General features: G+C 41.9%; 1 protein-coding gene across 2 annotated transcripts in view; it reads left to right on the top strand.

Moving 5' to 3' along the window:
- The window catches only part of COG5 (component of oligomeric golgi complex 5), a 497,428-nt gene that overhangs the window by 297,620 nt on the left and 175,886 nt on the right, over positions 1–23,922 (top strand). For both annotated transcript variants that reach the window (XM_068276282.1, XM_068276283.1), the window contains one exon: positions 11,316–11,481. In XM_068276282.1, the coding sequence (XP_068132383.1) occupies positions 11,316–11,481 (166 nt within the window). The remainder of the gene's footprint in view (positions 1–11,315; positions 11,482–23,922) is intronic.

Below are 23,922 nucleotides of genomic sequence, written 5' to 3'. Positions count from 1 at the left end.
AGCAAAGACAAGCGATCTCTGTTTCAATAAAAAAAAAAATGTGCGTCCGGCTATTCATCGCTCCCACCTCACCCTACAATCTGCTAGATCGGGTAGGAACTTTTTATTGAACCCGAGATTGTTTGTCTTTGTTTTTACAGCCGCATGGAATAAAGCTGTGTTTAAATACAAGAAACCGCATGTGCCAACCTGCTTTCTCCTATTCTACTAATGTTCATAATATATGCTTCCAGAGGTTTGAGCACGCATGTCTTGTGATTGAACATCCGATTTAATGCTGGATACACACGGTGCGTTTGCGCCCTCAATTTTCCCGTCGAATCCCGTCGATTCGTTTATTTCCAACATGTCCAATTTGGATTTCGATGGATCGTTAGGTCGATTCGGCATACTTTGCATGCGAATCGACCTAACGATCCATCGAAATCCAAATCGGACATGTTGGAAATAAACAAATCGACGAGAATCGATGGGAAAATTGAGTGCGCGAACGCACCGTGTGTATCCAGCATAAGCCTCAGCTTCTCCATATTGGGAACTGATTTATAGAGCACTAGCGACTGTAGTGCCTGTTGCTGTTTTTTCGCTTTGTACATTGGATAAGTTCCTTGTTAAAGCCACACACAAAGAAAAGATTTGGGTGAGCCAACAGATAATGATTCTGTTAGTTTTAGTAAAAGCCTTGTTTACTTCTTTATTTTATACGGTACAGTACTTTGTATTAAATACTTTTCTATAACTGTTTTTGGATTGTGGAACCAATCACTTAAATTTACATTAATCGTTATGGGCAAAGTTGCTTTGATCTAAGTGATCTGAGTGCTTTTGAATACAAGCATGTTTCTGGAACAAATTATGCTCGCAAACCAAGGCTCTACTGTATCAACGGATTTATTGTAACTGTATTTGAAAGAAATTAGAGGATTATATTTTTCTCTGTCTGCCCCTCTGTTTTCAGCTGTAACATATTTCCTTAGTAGGTTTTATTTTGATCACTGTTTTATTAGTTATTGAAATTTCACAGTGAGATTGGTCTAGTATTGAGTGATAAGCTTTGAAAAGTAATTGGGTACTGGGGTGTTTTTAATAAATACACTTAATTACACATTGTGTGCTTACAGCAGACTTGCGAGACTCGGCTAGCTGTTAATTAATTTGTCACAAACTTAAATATTAAGCGGAGCAATGTCAAAGTATCATATAAACATTTGTTCATGGTTTCGAGATCTGTACATTTATTTATTTATTTTAGTAGAGATGCAAAACAAACATTACTCTTTTTTATGTTATAAAATCATTATTGGCATCACTGTTCTGTCACTAGATTATATACTTTTAGTACATTAGATATTTGCTTCCTGAGACATATTTAAGGTACTTTTTCTAGTGCATACATGTCAAACTCTGGCCCGGGGGCCAAATATTGCCCACAGAGCCATCAAATTTGTCCCACAAGTGATTTCTTTATTTTGCATTAGGTTTGGCCAACGTTAGACCACTAGGGAAGCTTTATTGAAGGTGAAGCCCTTGATCGCCAGGAAGGCTATATGGGGGAGGGAGGGGAAAGCACTAGATACCAGGGAACTGTAAAGAGGAGGGAGGGGAGCACTATATACCAGAGAACTGTATAGGGTAGGGAGAGAGCACCACTAAACACCTGGGAACTGTATAGGAGAGGGAGGTGGGCTACTAGACACCAAGGAATTGTATAGTGGAGAGAGGAGGGCCACTAGACACTAGAGAACTGTATAGGGGATGCAGAGCAATTGGACACGGGGTAACTTCATAAGAGAGGGAGATGGCCAATAGACATTCCCACTTTATATTTGAGTTTTATACCCCTATTTAGTGAATATATATTATGAATTGCAGTTCACACTTTCACACTGCAAATTACACATTTGGACATCATTTGATGAGATGAACTTAGTTAAATGTGTTTATTTTTGCAAATGTATTTGTGTGCATGTCTTTTTTTTTTCACAAATAAAATTTTCTGCAGGGCATCTGCACCAGCAATGTGTTCTTTGCATATGCAGCTTAATCAATTCACACAAGGTGCAGATATAAAAAAAAGAAGTTGTAGCCAGAAATGAAAACCTAGTCACAGGTTTGATTTCAAGTAAGGGCAATATCTAAATGAAGATTGTGTATTCTCCCTTTGTTTGCTTGAGTTTCTTCCAATGGGTTTGCTTTACTCCTACATTCTAATAAAAATGTTAGGTTAGCTGACTTTTTCCCCCTAAATTGGCTGTTGACTTGGCTCATTAGGGACTTGGGACATTACAAATGAAACTTGCAAGACAGTTCGTGATATGACTCCGTGCAATCTGTACAGTAGTGCAGCAACTATATCTGCTCTTTAAAATTTCTGACTAATAACCGGAGATTTGCTAATTATTTTCTAAATGCACTTCCACCAAGCATAGCATAGAGCAGGCTTTCTCAACCAGGGTTCCCTGGAACCCCAGGGTTACTTGAGGACTCTGCAGGGGTTCCTTGGCATTTTACTCCATCGTGGGGGAAGTATAATAGAGCACACTATAATAGGTGGTACTGTAACAATAAGCACTAAATTAGGGGGTCAGGGGACAGTATAATGAGTGGCAGTGTAATAGGGGGTAGTGAAATTAGCAGCCTAACCTATTTAAAGACCAGGCCTCCTGAAAAATAAATGTAGGGGTTCCTCGAGACCAAAAAATTGTTTGCAGGGGTTCCTTGAGATCCAAAAGTTATTTACAGGGTTCCTCCCAGGTAAAAAGGTTGAGAAAGGCTGGCATAGAGAGTCAAAGTATAGAAACTGTTCAAGATAATATAGTTCCTGCATTAATAAAATTAATTCATCAACTGAAAATAACGCTAGTGGCCTGATTGAGTTTTTTTCAAAACATTCCATTTCTGGACACAAGTTTATGACCGATTACCATTCATGTTTCAAATAATAATGTGAAAATACCTTTGCATTATCGGTGCCTAGCACAATAATACGCTATAGAATTCCTATAACTGCATTTTCTGGCCCTCATCTCTTACTACTACTTACAACTATTATCACACTAGCCACTATGGTTCTAAAAACAACGGTCTATAGTTCTCCAGGCTATATACCTCTCTCAGCTGTGTATGTGGGTGTGCTTTCCCTATATATATATATATATATATATATATATATATATATATATATATATATATATATATATATATATATATATATATATATATATATAATATGTGTAACAAAAACATTTTAAAGGATCTTTTTTTTTTTTTTTTAAGGCATATATTTTTCATAAGTGTATTTATTGTTTGCCCTCCTTGCTGGGAAATTGTATATTGAGTCAGGCCTCCAGAATGAGGTTTTCCTGTAGCTTAGTCATTATATAGAAGGAAGCTAGTAAAACAAATCTGAATCCCTATGACCCAGAAAACTGCTTATCTTAGTTTAGCGTTCAGCAGATTAATGAAATACCAGATGTACAAACTTTTGCAAATAACATGCAAAGTGTATTGTCTAGAAAATAAAATGTATTTAAATCTTTCTTAAAAATATAATCCATTGTGTGATTTAGAACTTTTGTTCTACCGCAGAATTTACGGTGCAAGTAAATCTAATGCAATGCACGCTATACTTTTCTATGTATGTTTTACAGTAGCAATATTCTAAAGAAAATATTATTTGTGGCAGCTATCCTATGTGCAGTGCCTTCCTAAGTGCCAGCCCGCTCAAAATTATCATGTCAGTTTTGATAAACATGGCAGAGTTATAGTGCACCTAAACCTGCATTAGGCTTGGGACCCACAAGTTTTTTTGCCAGCGATTGCACTTTGAAAAATGCTCTCATTCACTTAAATGAGATTTGTGGAAAAACTGATGCAAACCATTTAGCTGCGATTTTCATTCAGGAGAATGAGAATCACTGGTAAAAAAAATGCTGCAAATGGGTCCCAGGCCTTATGTTTTTTCCCCTAAGGCTGAGGGCCTCTTGGACGGGACCATATAGGGAAAATATGTGCACTGTGGCAAAAGCATGACATGGTCATAACAGTTTGTGGATGGGCCCAAGTAATGGTCATGATGTGTTGTTTTTTTTTTTTTAACATCAATTTATTGATTTTGGAAATAAATGTGAAACACAAAAGAAAAATACAGTACAATGGCCATAATTTTAAAGTTCATGACCCAAGGTTTCATGCTGTAACCACTGTTACAATATGCCACATTTATTGCACCTACCACACTTATTTCTGAGCTGCAGTCCATCTTTTTTTCAGTGCCAGACATTCCCTTAATGGAAAAGAGGGAGAAGGTAAACTGGAAAAAAGGAGGAAAAAAAACACTAAAAAATAATTAGTAACTAGGTAAGCAAGCACCGTGCTTCAAAATTCAGTACTGTATTATAAATTCATCAGTAAACATATCAAATTATTGAAAGCTGGCCTAAACTCAGAACTTCCTCTCTGCTTTAAAAGATAAGCAGCAGCATAATAATCTTCAAAGAAAAACAATTTTTGTTACAGCTTATAGAGACCCTGCAGAGAGTTTACTTACTGGTTTCCGGGGAGCACAAAAGGGTTAACCTCCGGTGTTTACATATTAGCTCAGAACTTGGCAGCAGACAGCTGACGGCTCAAATTACACTTGTTGATTACTTGCTGATAAGGGAGAATTAGACAGGCTGTCCTCTGTAAACACACATATGGTGCATTTCTCTGTGTTTTCCTTATCTGCTGTGCAAGAGTTTAGGTCCGCTTTAAGTAAGAACAAAATGCGAGGAACTCCTAGGATGGGGCTAACACACACACTGGGAAAAATCCTGTACAAGCAATTTGCTCATCCACAACAGAACACATACCTGGATAGATAAACACTTGACAATAAACTTACGTGAGGTTACCTGGGTACTGAAACCTCCTTGGTTGCCTTGGACTTCAAATATACAATGTAAAGTGCAGATTTACCAGCATCAGACCAGTTAGGCAACAAAGAGTAAATGTTAAATCTGCTTAGTCTATAGCAGGAGTAGTATTTCTGTACCTCTGCAAATACAATATCAACACCAATATTCAATAATACATTTTGGTGTTTTGTCCACATTCACTTATTATAGGCACATAATACTAAGCGTGCCGTTATACAAATCTCCTTTGCTAGATAAGGCCACGTGGTGGGGCTCTCTCCTGGCTACTGCTATAGTTCTGTGTTAGACATATGGCCTGATGCAATTCACTTTTTATCCTAAGTTTTCTCCTAGGAGATAAAGGTTCATCCTCTATTTACAATAACTAGGGGACTATGCTAAAGAAAAAGTACCAAAAAGTAGGTGAAATAGTACTGTCAAAATTATTCTAAGTATTTTCTTGGTAGCTGGTGGCTTAAAAGGCATTTTATTTATAATGTGAAAATTATTACCTAGGTGAAAACTTAGGAGAAAAAGTGAATTGGATCGGGCCATAGTCTATATAAGTCACTGTCACACTTATGCGGTTTACCACATCTATATGTGCTTTATAATTTGTACCACAGTTGAAGATGGCGGTATATAAAGTAATAATAATTTACTTTTGAGTAAATGCTCTAAAATCTCTGCTCCTTCACGACCTCCTTCCGCCTCTCAGTGGGAGTCCCCCAAGGCTCGGTCCTTGGTCCCCTACTGTTCTCCCTATACACATCCACCATTGGCAAGGTTATCTCCTCCATGGGTTTTAACCCCCTTGGCGGTATGAAACATTCCGCCAGGGGGCAGCGCAGCAGATTTTTTTTTTTTTTTTTTTTTAAATCATGTAGCGAGCCCAGGCCTTCGGCGATCTCCGATCAGGAAATCCCGTTCAAAGAACGGGATTTCCTGGAGGGCTTCCCCCGTCGCCATGGCGACGGGGCGGAATGATGTCGCCGACGTCAGCGACGTCGGGATGTCATTGGGACTCCAGATCCACCCCTCGGCGCTGCCTGGCACTTATTGGCCAGGCAGCGCACGGGGTCTGGGGGGGGGGCGCGCGCCGCAACGAATAGCGGCGATCGGGCGCACGGCGGCGATCGGGGTGCTGGCGCGGCTAGCAAAGTGCTAGCTGCGTCCAGCAAAAAAAAAATTATTTAAATCGGCCCAGCAGGGCCTGAGCGGCACCCTCCGGCGGCTTACCCCGTGTCACACACGGGGTTACTGCTAAGGAGGTTAACTATCATCTGTATGCAGATGACACCCAGATCTACCTCCACACCCCTGACATATCCACCACTACCATGGACAAGGTCTCCTCCTGCCTATCAGACATCTCCTCCTGGATGTCTGCTAGCGGCTGGATTGTGTAATGGTTAAGGGCTCTGCCTCTGACACAGACGACCTGGGTTCGAATCTCGGCTCTTCCTGTTCAGTAAGCCAGCACCTATTTCAGGAGGAGACCTTGGGCAAGACTCCCTAACGCTGCTACTGCCCATAGAGCGCATCTTAGTGGCTGCAGCCTCTCGCTTTGAGTCCACCAGGAGAAAAGCGCAATATAAATTGTCTGTTTCTTGTCTTGTTTTGTCTTGCTAGGTTTCTGAAACTAAATCTAGACAAAACGGAATTTATGATCTTCCCACCCCGGCCATCCCTGACCTTCCAGATGTGCATGTCACTGTTAATCATACTACCATTCACCCTACCTCTCAAGCCTGCTGTCTGGGTGTCACCCTGGACTTTGCACTCCCCTTCAAACCCCACATCCAAAACCTCCCAAAGTCCTGCAACTTCCACCTCCATAACATCTGCAATATCCGCCCTTTCCTGACCTCTGCCACCACCAAACTCCTCGCCCTTCTGTCTGGTCTCCCTATGACCCCAATAGCTCTGCTGCAGTCCATCATGAATTATCCACTCCTCCCATCGCTCCACCATGGCGGCTCCCCTCTGTGAATCCCTCCATTGGCTTCCTGTCCAGTCCAGAAACAGATTCAAGATAATGTGTCTGACCTACAAATCTGTACACAAAACCTGTCCAACCTACATTTAGGATCTTACTCAGAGGTACACACCTAGCCGCTCACTCCGCTCCTCCAATGAACTTCACATGACCGCCCACCGCATTATCCAGTCCCATGCCTCTAGGACTTCTCAATAGCTGCTCCAACACTATGGAACTTCCTACCTCCACCCATTAGGGCAGCCCCCTCCTTCAACATCTTCAAGAAGGCCCTCAAAACTCACCTTTTCACTCTGGCCTACCACCCCTCACAAGTGCTCTAAACCCGCAGCTGAACTCTAGTTCCCTACCTTTCGTTTCCCTACCTCTCCCTCCAGATTGTAAGCCTTCGGGCAGAGTCGTCCTCCTTTTGTGTCCTACCTTATCATGCACCTCCATCACTGTGCACCCATCCTATGGATCTGAGTGAACTCAACTTGCCTAATCTCCATGCTCCCATCCAATGACTGACTAAGCATTACCTTGTACTCATACTGTGCTGCGTGATCTGGTTTTTCTTGTATTCCTGTATTGTCGTATGTCACCCCTAAATATTGTCTGTAACCTAAACTAATGTCCAGCACCTTGTAATATGTTGGTGCTTTTTAAATACAATAAATAAACATGACAGTGCCATAGGGAGATGCTTTTCCTCGTGATCAGATTTTCAAAGTCCTCTCCTAATCAGTTGTTAACTCTGAGAAGTGAAAATTTTAAAGAAAAACAGCAGCTCCACCTTAAAGTGGCCACAAGGTTGCAGAATAGGACTAGCAAATGCTAAAATGTCTTGTATGCACAAAATGCTTTCATATGTTGCAAAATGTGCCACAAAATTCCAAACTGCCTTTGAAAGCAGCTGTGACATTCATGAACTTGGTCACTATGGGAAAGTTGTGCTACACAAGTCTAAGATCATCACGTGCAATGTTAAGCTTTTGTAGCAGTGATATATTGGAGAGTTCAGCATGTCACAGTATGACAGACAAGTCTGAAAGAAGTATATTAACAAAGCTTAATATATATTCAATAAATGTATTTTTTATAAAGCTTAATATATATATTTATATTCAAAGCATAAAGGAATTTTTAGATAACATTTATATAGACTTATAGTGTACTCCTAAAAAAATATTTATATGTGCCAAGATGTACTTAAGATGATATTACCCGCAGTAGTGGGTGCTTGCTAAATGCAGTCATTAAAGGGAGTACAGGCATTTATAATGTTGAGACACGCTGGAGTAGAGGAACTTGACTGACCTGCATAATACCCACAACTTAAGGATGAATTGGAATGCTGCTTTTGAGCCAGGCACCATTACCCAATAACAATGCCTGACCTCACTGATGCATTTTTGTTTTATATAAGTTTGTGCTTATTCCTGCAGATCTGACCCTTAATCTAGTGGAACAACTTCTCAGAAGAGTTTAAGGCCATTAAAACGGAACTATAACATTGCATAATATACAGTTAAAATTGACAGTATAATTATCTTACCTGCCTTTGACCCAAAACAATTTAATCTTCCCGTGTCAAAGTAAATAATGTGGAAGCTACTTTCTTGTATACTAATGTAATATCCAGTTCAGTCTGTAAACACAACACTGCTGTTTTCCTAAAGTGTGCATCCATCAGCCTACAGGTTACCTTGTACACAGAATCTTTCTGCTAAAAACAGAATCGATTCTTACCCAGGGCTTCCTCCAGCCACATAAACACGTCTGAGTCCCACGCAGTCCTCCCATGGTCTGCCTTTCAGCTCCGATCATGTAACGATTGTGGAATTCTCTCCGTGATCAGCACACAAGACGTGCGCTGACACTGCGGAAATCCTCCACAAGCGTATAATTTGTGGGAACCCAGCAAAAGGTGCAATGCACCTGTAGAGGGAAATTCCTGTCGACAGGGGGAGCTGTGGAGTGCAGAGGAACAGCTCCTCTGCCCTGCCACACACGCCAAACAGGAATTGCACGAAGCGCAGAAACGCAGGGCAAGATAGCCCTGAAAGGGAGAGATCAAAGTGACAGAGGGTATATGTGTTCACCAAACTAGTCGCCACCCTGCGACGATGAACACAACCAGGAACACAAAGCGAGAAGGCAATCGCCGGAGATGGCGATTGCTAACAGCGACACAAGACCGAATAAGAACAGATGAGAATGTATGTTTGTCCACCAATCTAGCCGCCACCTGCGACGGTGGACACACAACAGAAGAAACCAAGTGAGAACGCAATCGCAAGAGAAGCGATTGCGGAAGAGAATGAGCACAGGGACAGATTGTATGTGTGTGCACCAAACTAGTCGCCAACCCGCGACGGTGCTCACACAACAGCAGATATGAAGTAGGAACGCAATCGCGAGAGAGGCGATTGCCAGAGGTGACACAAGGCTACAGCAAGGCAGAACACGAGAGTAGCAAAGGCACAGAAAATCATACAATGAGGAGATACGGAAAATAACGCTAGCTAAACGCGAACACCGCACTCATTCGCAACAGTGCACGCGTTTATGCGCGGTCTCCACGTGATGAGCATAATAGAGACAAGCACGCCTAACTAACCACCGACAGACAAACATGAAACAGGACGCGAGCGCTTGCTTAACAGTTTCCTCACCGAGCCTCCAGCAAGCGTTTGCAGCAGACAAGACAGACATACGAAAACCTGAACAAGTGAGAGATAGGATCCACAGCACTAGCGAAAGTGGCTAGTGCGATCCAGGAAGACAGAACAGAAGGATCCACAGCGCTAGCGCAAGATGCTAGTGCGATCCAAGTACAGAGTAGCAGACCAGAAGGATCCACAGCACTAGCACAAGAGGCTGGTGCGATCCAGGAAGACAGAACAGAAGGAGCTACCAGTAACAACCGCTGTTCTGGTTAGCACCCAGACACACAGAACGATTTCCTGTCGACCACCGCTGAGACAGGACAATCGCAACAGACAAACACAACAGATAAGCAATCCTAACTGCACTAGGGAACTTGCTGAGTGCAGTCCCAGGAATTACTCTAAGCTGATATTCAAACAATGAGCAAGGCTGACACTCTCCAGAGTGTTTCACAGGATGACTCCTTATGACCAGCCCAGGTCTGTGATATCACATAGTATTTATAGAGCAACCCTACAAAGGATGTGGCTAGGCAATCTGCATGACAAACATATGCAAATTCCTCAGCAGCAAGCTGTAATACTGACAAAAGGTCTCTCTTCCAGAGACCTGCAGAATGCAGACCTGAACAGTGGTCTAAAGGCTGCTTGCCTGCGCAGACAGCCCAGCGGATCCTCACAGATCAGCCCCGGTAACAGGTTCAGTCGCGTCAGTCCGGGTCTTCTGCACGTGCACGGGAGGTCCGCACATGCGCAGAGGACCCAAATTGGACCCGACTGAGCCAGTTACTGGGGCAGATTGTGGCTGAACGGCAGACCGCGGGAGGACGGCTAGGGACTCAGATGTGTTTATGGGGCTGGAGGGAGCACCTGGGAAGTATCGATTTTGCCTATGTTTAGATCTCTGGTACACTTTAATGCTTCACACTTTTAGGCTGGGTGCATTACACTTTTTATTCTGGAGTGCTTATATTCACATAATCCACAAAGAAGACTTGCAAAGTAAGTATTGCAAAGGGCAGGCAGCCATCACATGGTGGTGGGATGGGCTAACAGTTGTTATGGATCCAGCTTAGGGCACCAGCCAGATTTCAGTAGAGATAAATTAGTGACCGCAGAGAGCACTACTGAGAGCATACGGCTAAATAGTATGTTGCCTTACCTACAGGATTGATTTAAAGCAGCAAAGGGAGTACTGTAGATATACTATACAGTACTGTAGTATTATCTGTGGCTTTTAAAAAAATTAAATGTTCAACAACCATGTATAACTTTAATACGTCCAAATAGTTGACCATAAGATTTATATGATGTGGCAACAGCATACCTGTATGTTGTACAATTCTATGAAGATCTCCTTGGACTGTAGTGGCATTGGCATAGTTTTACTTTTGTCCCCTTTTACTTATCAACCGTGCATATAAATACAAATAAAATGAAATGTGCTATTATGTCCTTGCATGTACATAGTGTTACTAGATCCCCTGGTAGTTCTGGTTCACCATCAGCTTGCTTGCCAATCTGTAGCTCAGAGTGTTACAATGACCGTTATTATGTTAAATTCATTACACATATTTGGTAATAATATACTAGATTCGTATTGCAGTTACCCCCACTGCTTTTTCCCCTACATCAGCTTTTCCTGATGAAATTTTACAGCAGGACTCTGTACGTTGTTTAGAAAAGGAGGTAGAAACCAAATTAGATGTAAATATATATACATTAAACACAACACTTTGGCTTTATTTTCCATTTTCTTTCCTTTAGAATCCAACGCAAGTCGGGACAGCGCTTCAAGTGTTCTACAACCTGGGAGCTCTGAAGGATATCATTACCAGTGTAGTGGATGGTTATTGCTCAACACTGGATGAGAATATCATCAATGCTCTGGATATCAAAGTTCTGACGCAGTCATCACAGGCAGTACAGAGAGGTATGAAAACAATTCTACTATTTTTAAAGTTGTGCATTTCATTTAACTATGGTTACCAGCTGTGAAGAATGAGCGTTTATCTTGCTAATATATGCCTCCCTATTTTCATACTGTATTGCTTTTTATGTTTTGCTCTGTGTGAAACTTGAAATGTGGTTTTGCTGGAGGTTGAACATTTTCACACAGAGATCTGTTTAATAAAACATAATTTCTTTATGCTTTTCATAAATGGGCTTACACCTTGCTATCCATGAGAAATGGTTACGATTATCATTAAGTAGAATGCCTTATGCCCATTTTCCTATAAACTACTCTATAAACAGTGTTCTCTTAAAGTGTTTAAACCCCTAATTTCCTTCTGATCCTCTCCAGTGGAGATTATGAGATTAATGCAATAATTTGTTTCCTGTGTTGTAAAATTTCCTTCATCTAGACCGATGTTTTTATTTTTCAGCTGTAGCAGTTACATAGTGAATCACTTTTCACCGAGATTCTATTTTTACTTTACTATTAATAGCATGTTATACTGTAATGAGGATAGTGTATCTGTTTTTATCTTCTTGCAAATGAGCTGAATAAGTTGTATATGTCAAAGTGGATGCTGTGCAATATACAGTTCCAAAAGCAATTCATTTACACAATTCAAACCTCTGAAATAGCTTGGTACCAAATATTATAACAAAACAGAAGCAAGTAAGTGATGTGGTAAACTGATTTCTCCACTGATGGTTTACACACAAATTAGAACTAGAACAAAAGTAGTTGTTGTTGGTTAGGTAAAAAAAAGGAAATTTTATTGTGTTATCTAATTATATTAAAGCACACCTGAAGTGACATTTGACATGATGAGCTTAACATGGATGCATGCAACGCTAGCCCCACTAAGAAATTGTCTAAAGTCCCTTTGTGTTTTTCCAGCACAGCAAGTGGTAAAAAACTAGAATTGTTATCTATGTAAATGAGCTTGTGAAACGGCTTGTCAAATTCTTTCATTCAGTCAGTCATTTTTCTTAAAGGTAAATGGAAACCAAAACAGTGTAATCTAAGTTAGAAAGTCTTGTGATTTTTAATATCACCTCTATGTGGATGACACCCAAATATTTTTTTCAGCCCCCGACCTCTCCACACTATTATCTAAAGACCACGACTGTCTATCTACTGTATCTACATTCATGTCAACCCGTTTTCTTAAACTTAGAGAAAAAACAGAGATTGTAATATTTCCACCTTCTCTCTCTGTTCCAACCCTCATAGTCACCATCAGTGTAGAAAACACCCCAATAACCTCAACTCCTAAAGTTTGCTGTCTGGAGGTAGTTTAGATCACATATTCACACATTAACTACCTCCTGTTACTTCCATCTCAAAAACATTTCCAGAATGCATCCCTTCCTTTCAGAGGAGGCAACCAACATGTTTGCACATGCTCTAATCATATAGTGTCTTGACTACTTGAACACCCTATTCTGTGGTCTACCAAAAAGGTCATTTACAGTGGTTTGCAAAAGTATTCGGCCCCTTGAAGTTTTCCACATTTTGTCATATTACTGCCACAAACATTAATCAATTCTACTGGAATTCCACTTGAAAGACCAATCCAAACTGGTGTACACTTGAGAAGTGGAACAAAAATCATACATGATTTCAAACATTAAAAAAAAAAAACAAATAACTGCAAAGTGGGGTGTGCGTAATTATTCAGCACCCTGAGTCAATACTTTGTAGAACCACTTTTTGCTGCAATTACAGCTGCCAGTCTTTTAGGGTATGTCTCTACCAGCTTTGCACATCTAGAGACTGAAATCCTTGCCCATTCTTCTTTGCAAAACGGCTCCAGCTCAGTCAGATTAGATGGACAGCGTTTGTGAACAGCAGTTTTTAGATCTTGCCACAGATTCTCGATTGGAGTTAGATCTGGACTTTGACTGGGCCATTATAACACATGGATATGTTTTGTTATAAACCATTACATTGTTGCCCTGATTTTATGTTTAGGGTCATTGTCCTGCTGGAAGGTGAACCTCCGCCCCAGTCTCAAGTCTTTTGCAGACTCCAAGAGGTTTTCTTCCAAGATTGCCCTGTATTTGGCTCCATTCATCTTCCCATCAACTCTGACCAGCTTCCCTGTCCCTGCTGAAGAGAAGCACCCCCAGAGCATGATGCTGCCACCATCATATTTGACAGTGGGGATGGTGTGTTCAGAGTGATGTGCAGTGTTAGTTTTCCGCCACACATAACGTTTTGCATTTTGACCAAAAAGTTCCATTTTGGTCTCATCTGACTAGAGCACCTTCTTCCACATGTTTGCTGTGTCCCCCACATGGCTTGTGGCAAATTGTAAATGGGACTTCTTATGCTTTTCTGTTAAGAATGGCTTTTTTCTTGCCACTCTTCCATAAAAGCCCACTTTGTGCAGTGCACGACTAATAGTTGTCCTATGGACAGATTCCCCCACCTGAGCTGTAGATCTCTGCAGCTCGTCCAGAGTCACCATAGGCCTCTTGACTGCATTTCTGATCAGCGCTCTACTTGTTTGGCCTGTGAGTTTGAGTGGACGGCCTTGTCTTGGTAGGTTTACAGTTGTGCCATACGCCTTCCTTTTCTGAATGATCGCTTGAACAGTGCTCCGTGGGATGTTCAAGGCTTTGGAAATCTTTTTGTAGCCTAAGCCTGCTTTAAATTTCTCAATAACTTTCTCCCTGACCTGTGTGGTGTGTTCTTTGGACTCCATGGTGTTGTTGCTCCCAATATTCTACAACCTCTGAGGCCGTCACAGAGCAGCTGTATTTGTACTGACATTAGATTAAACACAGGTGCACTCTATTTAGTCATTAGCACTCATCAGGCAGTGTGTATGGGCAACTGACTGCACTCAGACCAAAGGGGGATGAATAATTACGCACACCCCACTTTGCAGTTATTTATTTGTAAAAAATGTTTGGAATCATGTATGATTTCCGTTCCACTTCTCACATGTACACCACTTTGTATTGGTCTTTCACGTGGAATTCCAATACAATTGATTCATGTTTGTGCTCACGTGGAATTCCAATACAATTGATTCATGTTTGTGGCAGCAATATGACAAAGAATGTAAAACTTCAAGGGGGCCGAATACTTTTGCAAACCACTGTATATGTAATCAGCGCAGAATCCAAAAACAGAAGACAAGTCTTCAACAAAGAATAAGAGCAGGCAAGTCTCCACCACAATAAATATTGTGGTCAGGGAACAGCTCTGCAATCATGGATACCCAGAAAAATGAAAGAGGCTTACCAGCTGGTGACAACCCACATTATAAGGTTGTATCAACGGTTTGGTAGGACATCGGGAAACAACAGTCCATCCAGTATCCACCAATTCAGCAATGATTCATCTCACGAATTAATGTCAGTAAACCGTTTAATGTAGAGTTTTCATAGTAAAACAGCATAAAAAAAAGCAAAACTTACATACGGGGCCCATGCAATGGGAACCCCGAGAAAGTTGCACGCATGTATGGGTCAGCAGTATAGGACATTATAAAGGTGCCGCCTGTCTCCTTCCTGACCGGTTTCGCAAACTAGCGTCATCAGGGGATTAAGGATACAAGCGGCTGGCACCATATATATAAAGTTTTACAATAAAGAAAGGAGTGGGGCTATGAACACCAACAATCAAGACCCCTCCAATAGAGTATAGAACAGACTCTGCTAGGAGAGTGACTATAACACAAATCGATACACATTGAAAACAATTGAATATAATAAAAGATGATCAGGTTCGAAATCTAAAGTGTTTCATGTTTATTATCTATCAAATAAGGTAAAATACTCTTCAGCGCATCAATAAGTTGCTATAATAAACAATAAAAAGCTCTAATACAACTCACATCCAGGGTCCGTATGACAGGAACAATTCAAATTTTAACCAGTGTTATGTGTAAAATGGCAGCGGCGGTGTTACCTTCTCACCCTACTGGTTTCACTAAAAAGCTTCATCATGCAACCCTGAGTTTTATTGGAGCATTTTATTGATGATTATTCTAGCATCTTATTGATGCACTGAAGAGTGTTTTAACTTTACTTGATGAGAGATATTAAACATAGAAACATTTTGAGAAATCTACACCACGGAGTCTGATTTTCTCTATTATCATCCCAGGTGGGGGGCACATTTGTGATGCATAATCACTAGTGGTGAAGCTTCCTTTTTCTTCCTAAGTCACAGACTTCCCAGCAAGCTTATGGTGAGCCAGAACTCCTATGAGTGTGTAAGGGGCTACAAAGGACCGAAAAGCTCTCTCACTAAAATGATAAGCAAAACAAAAGGCTGCCTTCTTAAAACAGAAGGTATTTGCGATAATTCAAGATGGACTGAGCATATGATGCCTCCCATCTCTTGATAACCATCACAGTGATTATATTCTTCTATTCAGTACTTCTATTCTTAATCATTATATACATGATGTAGTTTAGGATACCTCTGTGACCTGTTTTCTTCTGGAATAAGCATTTTAGTGCAGTCCCAGATGGGTGGAGAGAGTAAGGGCCAGTTAAGACTGGCAATTGAACCTGTGTTAAAAACTATTGTGGCACTCGTCGTTTATGCTCTGCCCATTTAAATGAAAGGACAGGCGATACGATCCTTAACCGTTGTTTACTCAAAAACATTGATCGATCCTGTCATCTCTTGTAGTAGGCTCATCTCATCCTGGATGCTACATATAGCAACCAGAATCGGCTAGCGACTAGGTAGCCGCATTCGCATCACTTTGGTAATGGAAACCGGCCCTAATGGTTAACAGTTAAAAAAAAATAAAAATCACTCCTGCTGTTTAACCACCCTGGCGTTCTATTAAGATCGCCAGGGCAGCTGCATGAGGGTTTTTTTTAAATAAAAAAAAAAATATTTCATGCAGCCAACTGAAAGTTGGCTGCATGAAAGCCCACTAGATGGCGCTCCGGAGGCGTTCTTCTGATCGCCTCCGGCGCCCGGAATAAACAAGGAAGGCCGCAATGAGCGGCCTTCCTTGTTTTGCTTAGATCGTCGCCATAGCGACGAGCGGAGTGACGTCATGGACGTCAGCCGACGTCCTGACGTCTGCCGCCTCCGATCCAGCCCTTAGCGCTGGCCGGAACTATTTGTTCCGGCTGCGCAGGGCTCAGGCGGCTGGGGGGACCCTCTTTCGCCGCTGCTCGCGGCGGATCGCCGCAGAGCGGCGGCGATCGGGCAGCACACGCGGCTGGCAAAGTGCCGGCTGCGTGTGCTGCTCTTTATTTCATGTAAATCGGCCCAGCAGGGCCTGAGCGGCACCCTCTGGCGGTAATGGACGAGCTGAGCTCGTCCATACCGCTAAGGTGGTTAAAGGACCACTATTGCTAAAAAAAAAAGTAGGCAGTTAAGATCTGACAGAACTGATAAGTTTTGGGCCAGTCCATCTCCTCATGGGGGATTCTCAAGGTTTTCTTTGTTTTCAACAGCATTTCCTGAACAGCAGTTGCAAAGTCTAACTGGCAAAATAGTGTGCAAGTGAGTAGGGAGGCTGGCTGGTATCTTACTATTTTGGCAGTTAAACTGCTGTTCAGGAAATGCTGTTGAAAACAAAGAACACCTTGAGAATCCCCCATTAGGAGATGAACTGGCCCAAAACCTGTTGGTTCTGTCAGATTTTAACTGCCTACTTTTTTCGCAATAGTGGTCCTTTAAAGAAAATCTGTAACCAAGAATACTTAATAAAGTAAACACATTACCCTGTTTGTAGCGCTCTCCTCTCCCCCTCTGTGTCATGTTCGCCGCTCCCCGCCGCTATTTTGGCCATAAAAAAACACTTTTATAAAGTGTTTTGTAAACACTCAATATGGCCGCCGAAACCGGAAGTACGTCGGGCAGAGCGTGTGCCCGCTTCCAGTTACTGTGCATGAGAGCCGTGCACGAGAGGAGCGCTCAGGGTGGCTGGCTGAATCTTGTCACCCGATCAGCCAATCAGCGCCTCAGAGCCAGAGCCGGCTGCAATGCACAGAGGCAGAGCATTCATTCTCTGCACAGCGCAAGTATTGCAGCCGGACTTACTGAGACTCTGATACATGCCTCATGACGTAACTCACGGGATCGAGCATAGAGGGGCGTGGAGGGGAGGCCTGCCTAACAGAGGGACAACACTGAAGAGTCAGCCCCTTCCTGAGACAGCACGACAAGTACGACAGAACATAGATAAGTTGATTTATTACACTGACTTCTGCAACTACAAAGGGCTGCAGTAAGCCAGATCACTTTAGATTAGGTTTAGGAACCTGTAGGACAGAAGAAATACGGCTGAAAATTTTGTTACAGAGTCTCTTTAATATGACATTCTGCATGAGACGCTGTTACCAACGGACTTCTGGGACACTTATTGTCTGCCGTGCGAAAATACTTACCTTTTGATGAAAGAAAAGATTTCCCTCTCCTTGAGCTGTTACATAGTTACATAGTTACTTGGGTTGAAAAAAGACATACGTCCATCGGATTCAACCAAAAAACAATATACAACTCCAGCCTGCTCCCTCACATATCCCTGTTGATCCAGAGGATGGCAAAAAAAACCCTTTTAAGGCATGGTCCAATTAGCCCCAAAAGGGAAAAAATTCCTTCCTGACTCCAGATGGCAATCAGATAAAATCCCTGGATCAACATAATTGGGCATTACCTAGTAATTGTAGCCATGGATGTCTTTCAATGCAAGGAAAGCATCTAAGCCCCCTTTAAATGCAGGTATAGAATTTGCCATAACTACTTTCTGTGGCAATGCATTACACGTCTTAATCACTCTTACTGTAAAGAACCCTTTCCTAAATAAATAGCTAAAACGTTTTTCCTCCATGCGCAGATCATGTCCTCTAGTCCTTTGAGAAGGCCTAGGGACAAAAAGCTCATCCGCCAAGCTTTTATATTGCCCTCTGATGTATTTATACACGTTAATTAGATCCCCTCTAAGGCGTCTTTTCTCTAGACTAAATAACCCCCGTTAATCTAACCTTTCTTGGTAAGTGAGACCTTCCATCCCTCGTATCAATTTTGTTGCTCGTCTCTGTACCTGCTCTAAAACTGCAATATCTTTCCTGTAATGTGGTGCCCACACAGCCATCTCAGTAATTAGGCAGCTATACATTTTTGCCTAGGGCGACAGGAGGAGGGAAGAGCGCTGTTGCACTGAGTAGTGAGATAAGAAATGCCTCTCAGCTCACTCAGGGGTCAGATTACAACAGCAGCTAAAAGCAGCGCCTGACTCCACTCATAGCTGATTAATTCAGTTCCTTCAGCTCAATGATTCAAAGAACCACATTAATGAATGAGTCAGTGAGAGAAGGCACTGGTCTCAGCTCACTCAGTTCCAGCTCACTCAGTCAGGGATCCATTGGAGTACAGCATCAGCTTCTGAGTCCTGACTGATTAAGTCAGTTCCTCTCTCTCTCTCTCTCTGCTACTGGTAACTCCGTGGATTTAGAGAGACTTAGTGTAGCAGCCAGGCATGGACTGCCCCCCAGGTCGCCTTTCATTCAGTGATTTAGGGCTGGTCCAGTGCCTGGTGTATTCAGGTTTGTTGTTGTAAGGCAATGTCAAACACTAAGCTAGCAGATAAAAGTGCAATTAGAGGGCAGGCAAGCTGGTAAATATACACAACATAATGCTGAGCTTGCCTGGAGGGTCTGTGGGAAAACATCTGTCTGGTCTCTCACCATTGTTAAAATGACTGCATGTGCAGATAAGGTGTTAAACAAGTGGAAAAATGTTGACAGTCCCTACACTCCAGGAGGGCTGCTTTCTGACTTGTGTGAGAGACCGGCAGGGACAGGAATCCTATTACAGGTAAGTAGTCTCTGTGTAATGTAGGACTGCAATACAGATAAGCTCTCTGCTCCATCTCAGGCTATCCTAAGTTTCTCCACTCCGCCTCTCTCTGGGCTACTGCACGACAAAATCGCAATAGCAATCGCTAGCAGTTTGCGAATGCCACTTTGTGAAGCGATTTTTGAAAGAATCGCTCCAAAAAATTAGAAAAAATCCCAATGCTGCTGTGGGAGCACCGTCATAGGGTAACAATAGCCCAGCGCTTTTCAAATCACTGTCGATTTGAAAAGCGCTCAGAAGAACTCTTGGTGTGCACCAGCCTCCTTCATTCAACTTTGTTTCCCTCTTTCCCTAGTGCTGGCTGGCTGTGTCTTCTTGTCATACAGGAAAGCTAAATAAAAGTGCAATCCTGGTGAGGCAAACATCTTCTTCCCTCTCTTTCAGCTTTTCTCTCCTCATTATTTCTCTGCATAAGGGCTCAGACACACTATAAGGTAGCGAAAGCAGGGATTAGTAGAGATGGTGGTGAAGGGGAGGACATAGGTAGGTGTGTGTGTGTGTGTGTGTGTGTGTGTGTGTATATATAGTGTAGTGTGCAGTGTGCGTGCATGTGTATAGTGTGTGTGTACTGTGCATGTGTATAGTGTGTACTGTGTGTGTACATGTGTATAGTGCTGCGTAATATGTTGGCGCTTTATAAATACAATAAATAAATAATAAATAGTGTGTGTGTGTGTATGTATAGTGTGTGTGTGTTTGTATAGTGTGTGCGTGTGTATAGTGTGTGTGTAGTGTGCGCATGTGTATAGTGTGTGTGTATGTATAGTGTGTGTGTGTGTGTATGTATAGTGTGTGTGTGTGTGTGTGTATAGTGTGTGTGTGGTGTGTGTGTGTGTGTGTACTGTGTGTGGTGTGTGTGAGTGCATGCCGCAATAAGTATATTTTATGGTGAAACGCTCTGCTGCATTACAACTATTTTCTGGTGAACCCATGCCGCATTAAGTGTATTTTCTGATTTTCTGGTGAAATGCTGCTGCATTATGATTATTTTTAGGGGTTTTGGGGGTGGGGGGTATGGGGCTGGAGGGCAATCACGGGGGGGGGGGAGGGGGGCGCCACAGGATTTCTCGCCTGGAGTGACAAAATGGCTAGAGGCACCCCTGGGTGCCCAGAACTGAGTTCGATATTCCAGATGTGATCTTACTATAGCGTTAAACAGAGCCATTATTATGCTAGTATCTCAAGTTTTTATTTCCCTTTTAATGCATCCCAAAGTTTTCTTAGCTTTAGCTGCAGCTGCTTGGCATTGAATACGATTATTTAACTTGTTGTCGATGAGTACTCCTAAGTCCTCATCAAGTTTGATGTCCCCATCTGCATCCCGTTTATTTTGTATGGTGCTAGACCATTGGTATGACCAAAATGCATGACTTTACATTTTTCAACATTGAAATTCATCTGCCATGTATGTGCCCATATAGCCATCCTATCCAGATCCTGTTGCAATATGTCACTATCTTCCTGAGAGTTGATGATTCTGCACAATTTTTTGTATCATCTGCAAAAATAGCAACATTGCTTTCTACTGCATCTATTAAGTTATTAATAAATAAATTGATGAGCACTGGACCCAGTACAGACCCCTGTGGGACCCCACTGCTAACAATCACCCATTTTGAGTATGATCCATTAACCACAACTATTTGTTTTCTGTCCATTATCCACATTAGCGTTCACTACCTCATAAAAGCTGAGCATGTTAGTCAAACAGGACCTGTCTTTAGTAAACTATGCTGATGCTGAGAAATAAGATTATTTTCTACTATGAAGTCTTGTATAGTATCTCTTAGTAACCACTCAAATAGTTTGCATACAACTGATGTTAAGCTTACAGGTCTATAATTTACTGGATCTAATTTTTTGCCCTTCTTAAATAATGGGAAAACGTGGGCTGTACGCCAATCCACTGGGACTCTGCCAGTTGAAAGAGAGTCACCAAAGATAAGATAAAGGGGTTTATCTATAACTGAAATGAATTCCCTTAGGACCCAAGGATGCATGCCATCCGGGACAGGTCCCTTGTCTATTTTTAATTTATGTAGTCTTGCCTTCACTTCTTCCTGCCTATTTAATATTACAATTGGAAGATTGAGACTCTTCTGCATCTGTAATTTGCAACAGTGATATTTCCCTTGTTTAGACAGAAGCAAAGAAAGCATTTAATAACTCTGCCTTACCTTGGTCATCCACCATTGAGTTCCCACTCTCATCCTTTAGGAGTCCAATACAGTCAACCTTTCTTTATTTAGAGTTGATGTACTTGTAAAACTTCTTTGGGTTAGATTTGATATCCCTAGTGATTTGATTTTCAGCTTCAATCTTTGCCAGCCTAATTTATTTTTTGCAACTTTTGTTGCACTCCTTGTAATTGCTTAATGCAGCCTCGTCCCCTCCTGTTTAAGGACCTTATTTATTTTTTTCGACTTCATTTTATCTCTAACCTTTCTATTCATCCATAGAGGCCCTTTTTTTTTTATTCCTAGACGTTTTGTTTCCATATGGAATATACATACTACAATATTGATTGAGAATAAGTTTAAAAGCTTGCCATTTCCTTTCAGTGTCCTCCTCTTGTAGTACATTATCCCAGTCCACCAAACTTAGTGCCTGCCTGAGTTGATTAAACTTTGCTTTTTTAAAATTCATAGTTTTAGTGGTCCCGCTGTCCCGCGGCCTATCAGTCACCAGATCAAACGTTATCATGTTGTGATCACTATTTCCCAAATGCTCTTGAACCTGCACATTTGATACATTATCTGGTCTATTAGAAATGATCAGATCCAGTAACGCATTCCCCCTAGTTGGTTCAGTTACCATTTGAGTCAAGTAACTGTCCTGTAGTGTTGCCAGAAATCTGCTGCTTTTACCAGAATGGGTAGCCTCAATACTCCAGTCAATGTCTGGAAAGTTGAAGTCACCCATAACTATGACCTAATTTTTACTTGCAGCTTTTTCAATCTGCTGTAGTGATCGCTGTTCTGCATCTTCATGAAAATTTGGTGGCCTGTAGCATACTCCAATAAGCAATTGGTAACCTTTATATTTTATATTTTATGTACTGTGGTTTTTTTTTTATTTTGAAGGCACTACTATTGACCTGAGGAAGCGGCTCTAGCCGTGAAACGCGTTGTCTTGTGCTCCAATAAAAAATTATTTTCTAAGTATATACTTCCATTTGTATACTTTCCGTAAGGGGACATCTAGAAGGTAGGACCACACCATTTTAGTATTTAATGTTGTATCTACCATATAGAGTAAATTATACTATTACCTTTTTACCGGGCGCCTCCTACCCTTCCCAAAAATTGGGTTACATGAAATGCGCTACTTGAAGTTTTACCAACCTCCTAACTCTTTATACTGTCCCAACCCCCCTCTCGACCCCCCATAATGTTAGGCTCCCACTGTCTTTTTACCTTATCTTGTCCACATATTTGGACTTTGCCCTCCCGCCTCCCCCCAGATCCTACTTTAAAATCTCTTAAAACTATTTAGCCATCTTCTCCCCCAATGCAGCCGCACCCTCCCCATTAAGGTGCAGCCCATCCCTGCTGTAGAACCTGTAGCCGACTGCAAAGTCTGCACAGTTCTCCAGGAACCCAGACCTCTCCTTCCTACAGCAATTTCTCAGCCCCTTATTTAACTCCCTAAGCTCCCTGTCTCTCAGATGTAGCACGTGGCTCTGGCAGTATTTCAGAAAACACCACCTTGGAGGTCCTTGCTTTAAGTTTATCTCCAAGTACCTGAAAATCATTTTTAATAACCTTCCATCTCCCACTAACTTTGTCATTGGTGCCAATGTGTACCATGACAGCCAGGTCTTTCCCAGCCCCACCCAATTATCTCTCAATTCTTTCTGCTACATGCCGAACCCAAGAACCCGGGAGACAACAGACTGTACAGCATTCACGGTTTCTTTGACGGATTACCCTATCTGTGTGCCTAATAATTGAATCCCCTACCACCAGTATCTGTCTAGCCTTAGCTGCACTCCTATTCCCTTTCTCGTTGCAGCGGTCTGCCCCTTGGTTGCTAAGGGACACATCCTGCTGCAGCGTTGCTACGCCAGAATCATCCTCCCCAATATTACGCAAACAAGCATACTTATTGAGCTGATAGTCATTGGACCTTCCCAATGACATACAGTTCCCACAAGCACAGTAGAAACTGTCTTCTGCTTTCCTGAAGAGATGCAGAAACATCATAGCAGCTGAAGGACCTCTCTCCGGTTTCGGACAGGCAGAGGATAGCCTTTGCTGTGCCTGTCTGAAACTGGAGAGGGGTCCTTCAGCTACCATGTTTCTGTATCTCTTCAGGAAAGCAGATGACAGTTGTACTACCATGCTCGGGAACTGGATATGTCATTGGGATGGTCTAATAACTATCAGCTCAAGGAAAGGGAAAACTTTTTTTTTTTTTTTTAGCATCAAAAGGATGATTATGTGCTTCCCCACAGCATGCAATAAAGCATCCCAGAAGTGCATCGATAACCGTGTCTTATGCAGAATATCATGTTAATCTAAATAGCAAGGAGAGATTTACTGTATTTTTTATCTATTAAAGTGAACCTAA

This window comes from Hyperolius riggenbachi, chromosome 3 (assembly GCF_040937935.1).
Source record: "Hyperolius riggenbachi isolate aHypRig1 chromosome 3, aHypRig1.pri, whole genome shotgun sequence".
Taxonomy (NCBI): domain Eukaryota; kingdom Metazoa; phylum Chordata; class Amphibia; order Anura; family Hyperoliidae; genus Hyperolius; species Hyperolius riggenbachi.
This window is presented reverse-complemented; position numbering and strand designations above follow the sequence as displayed.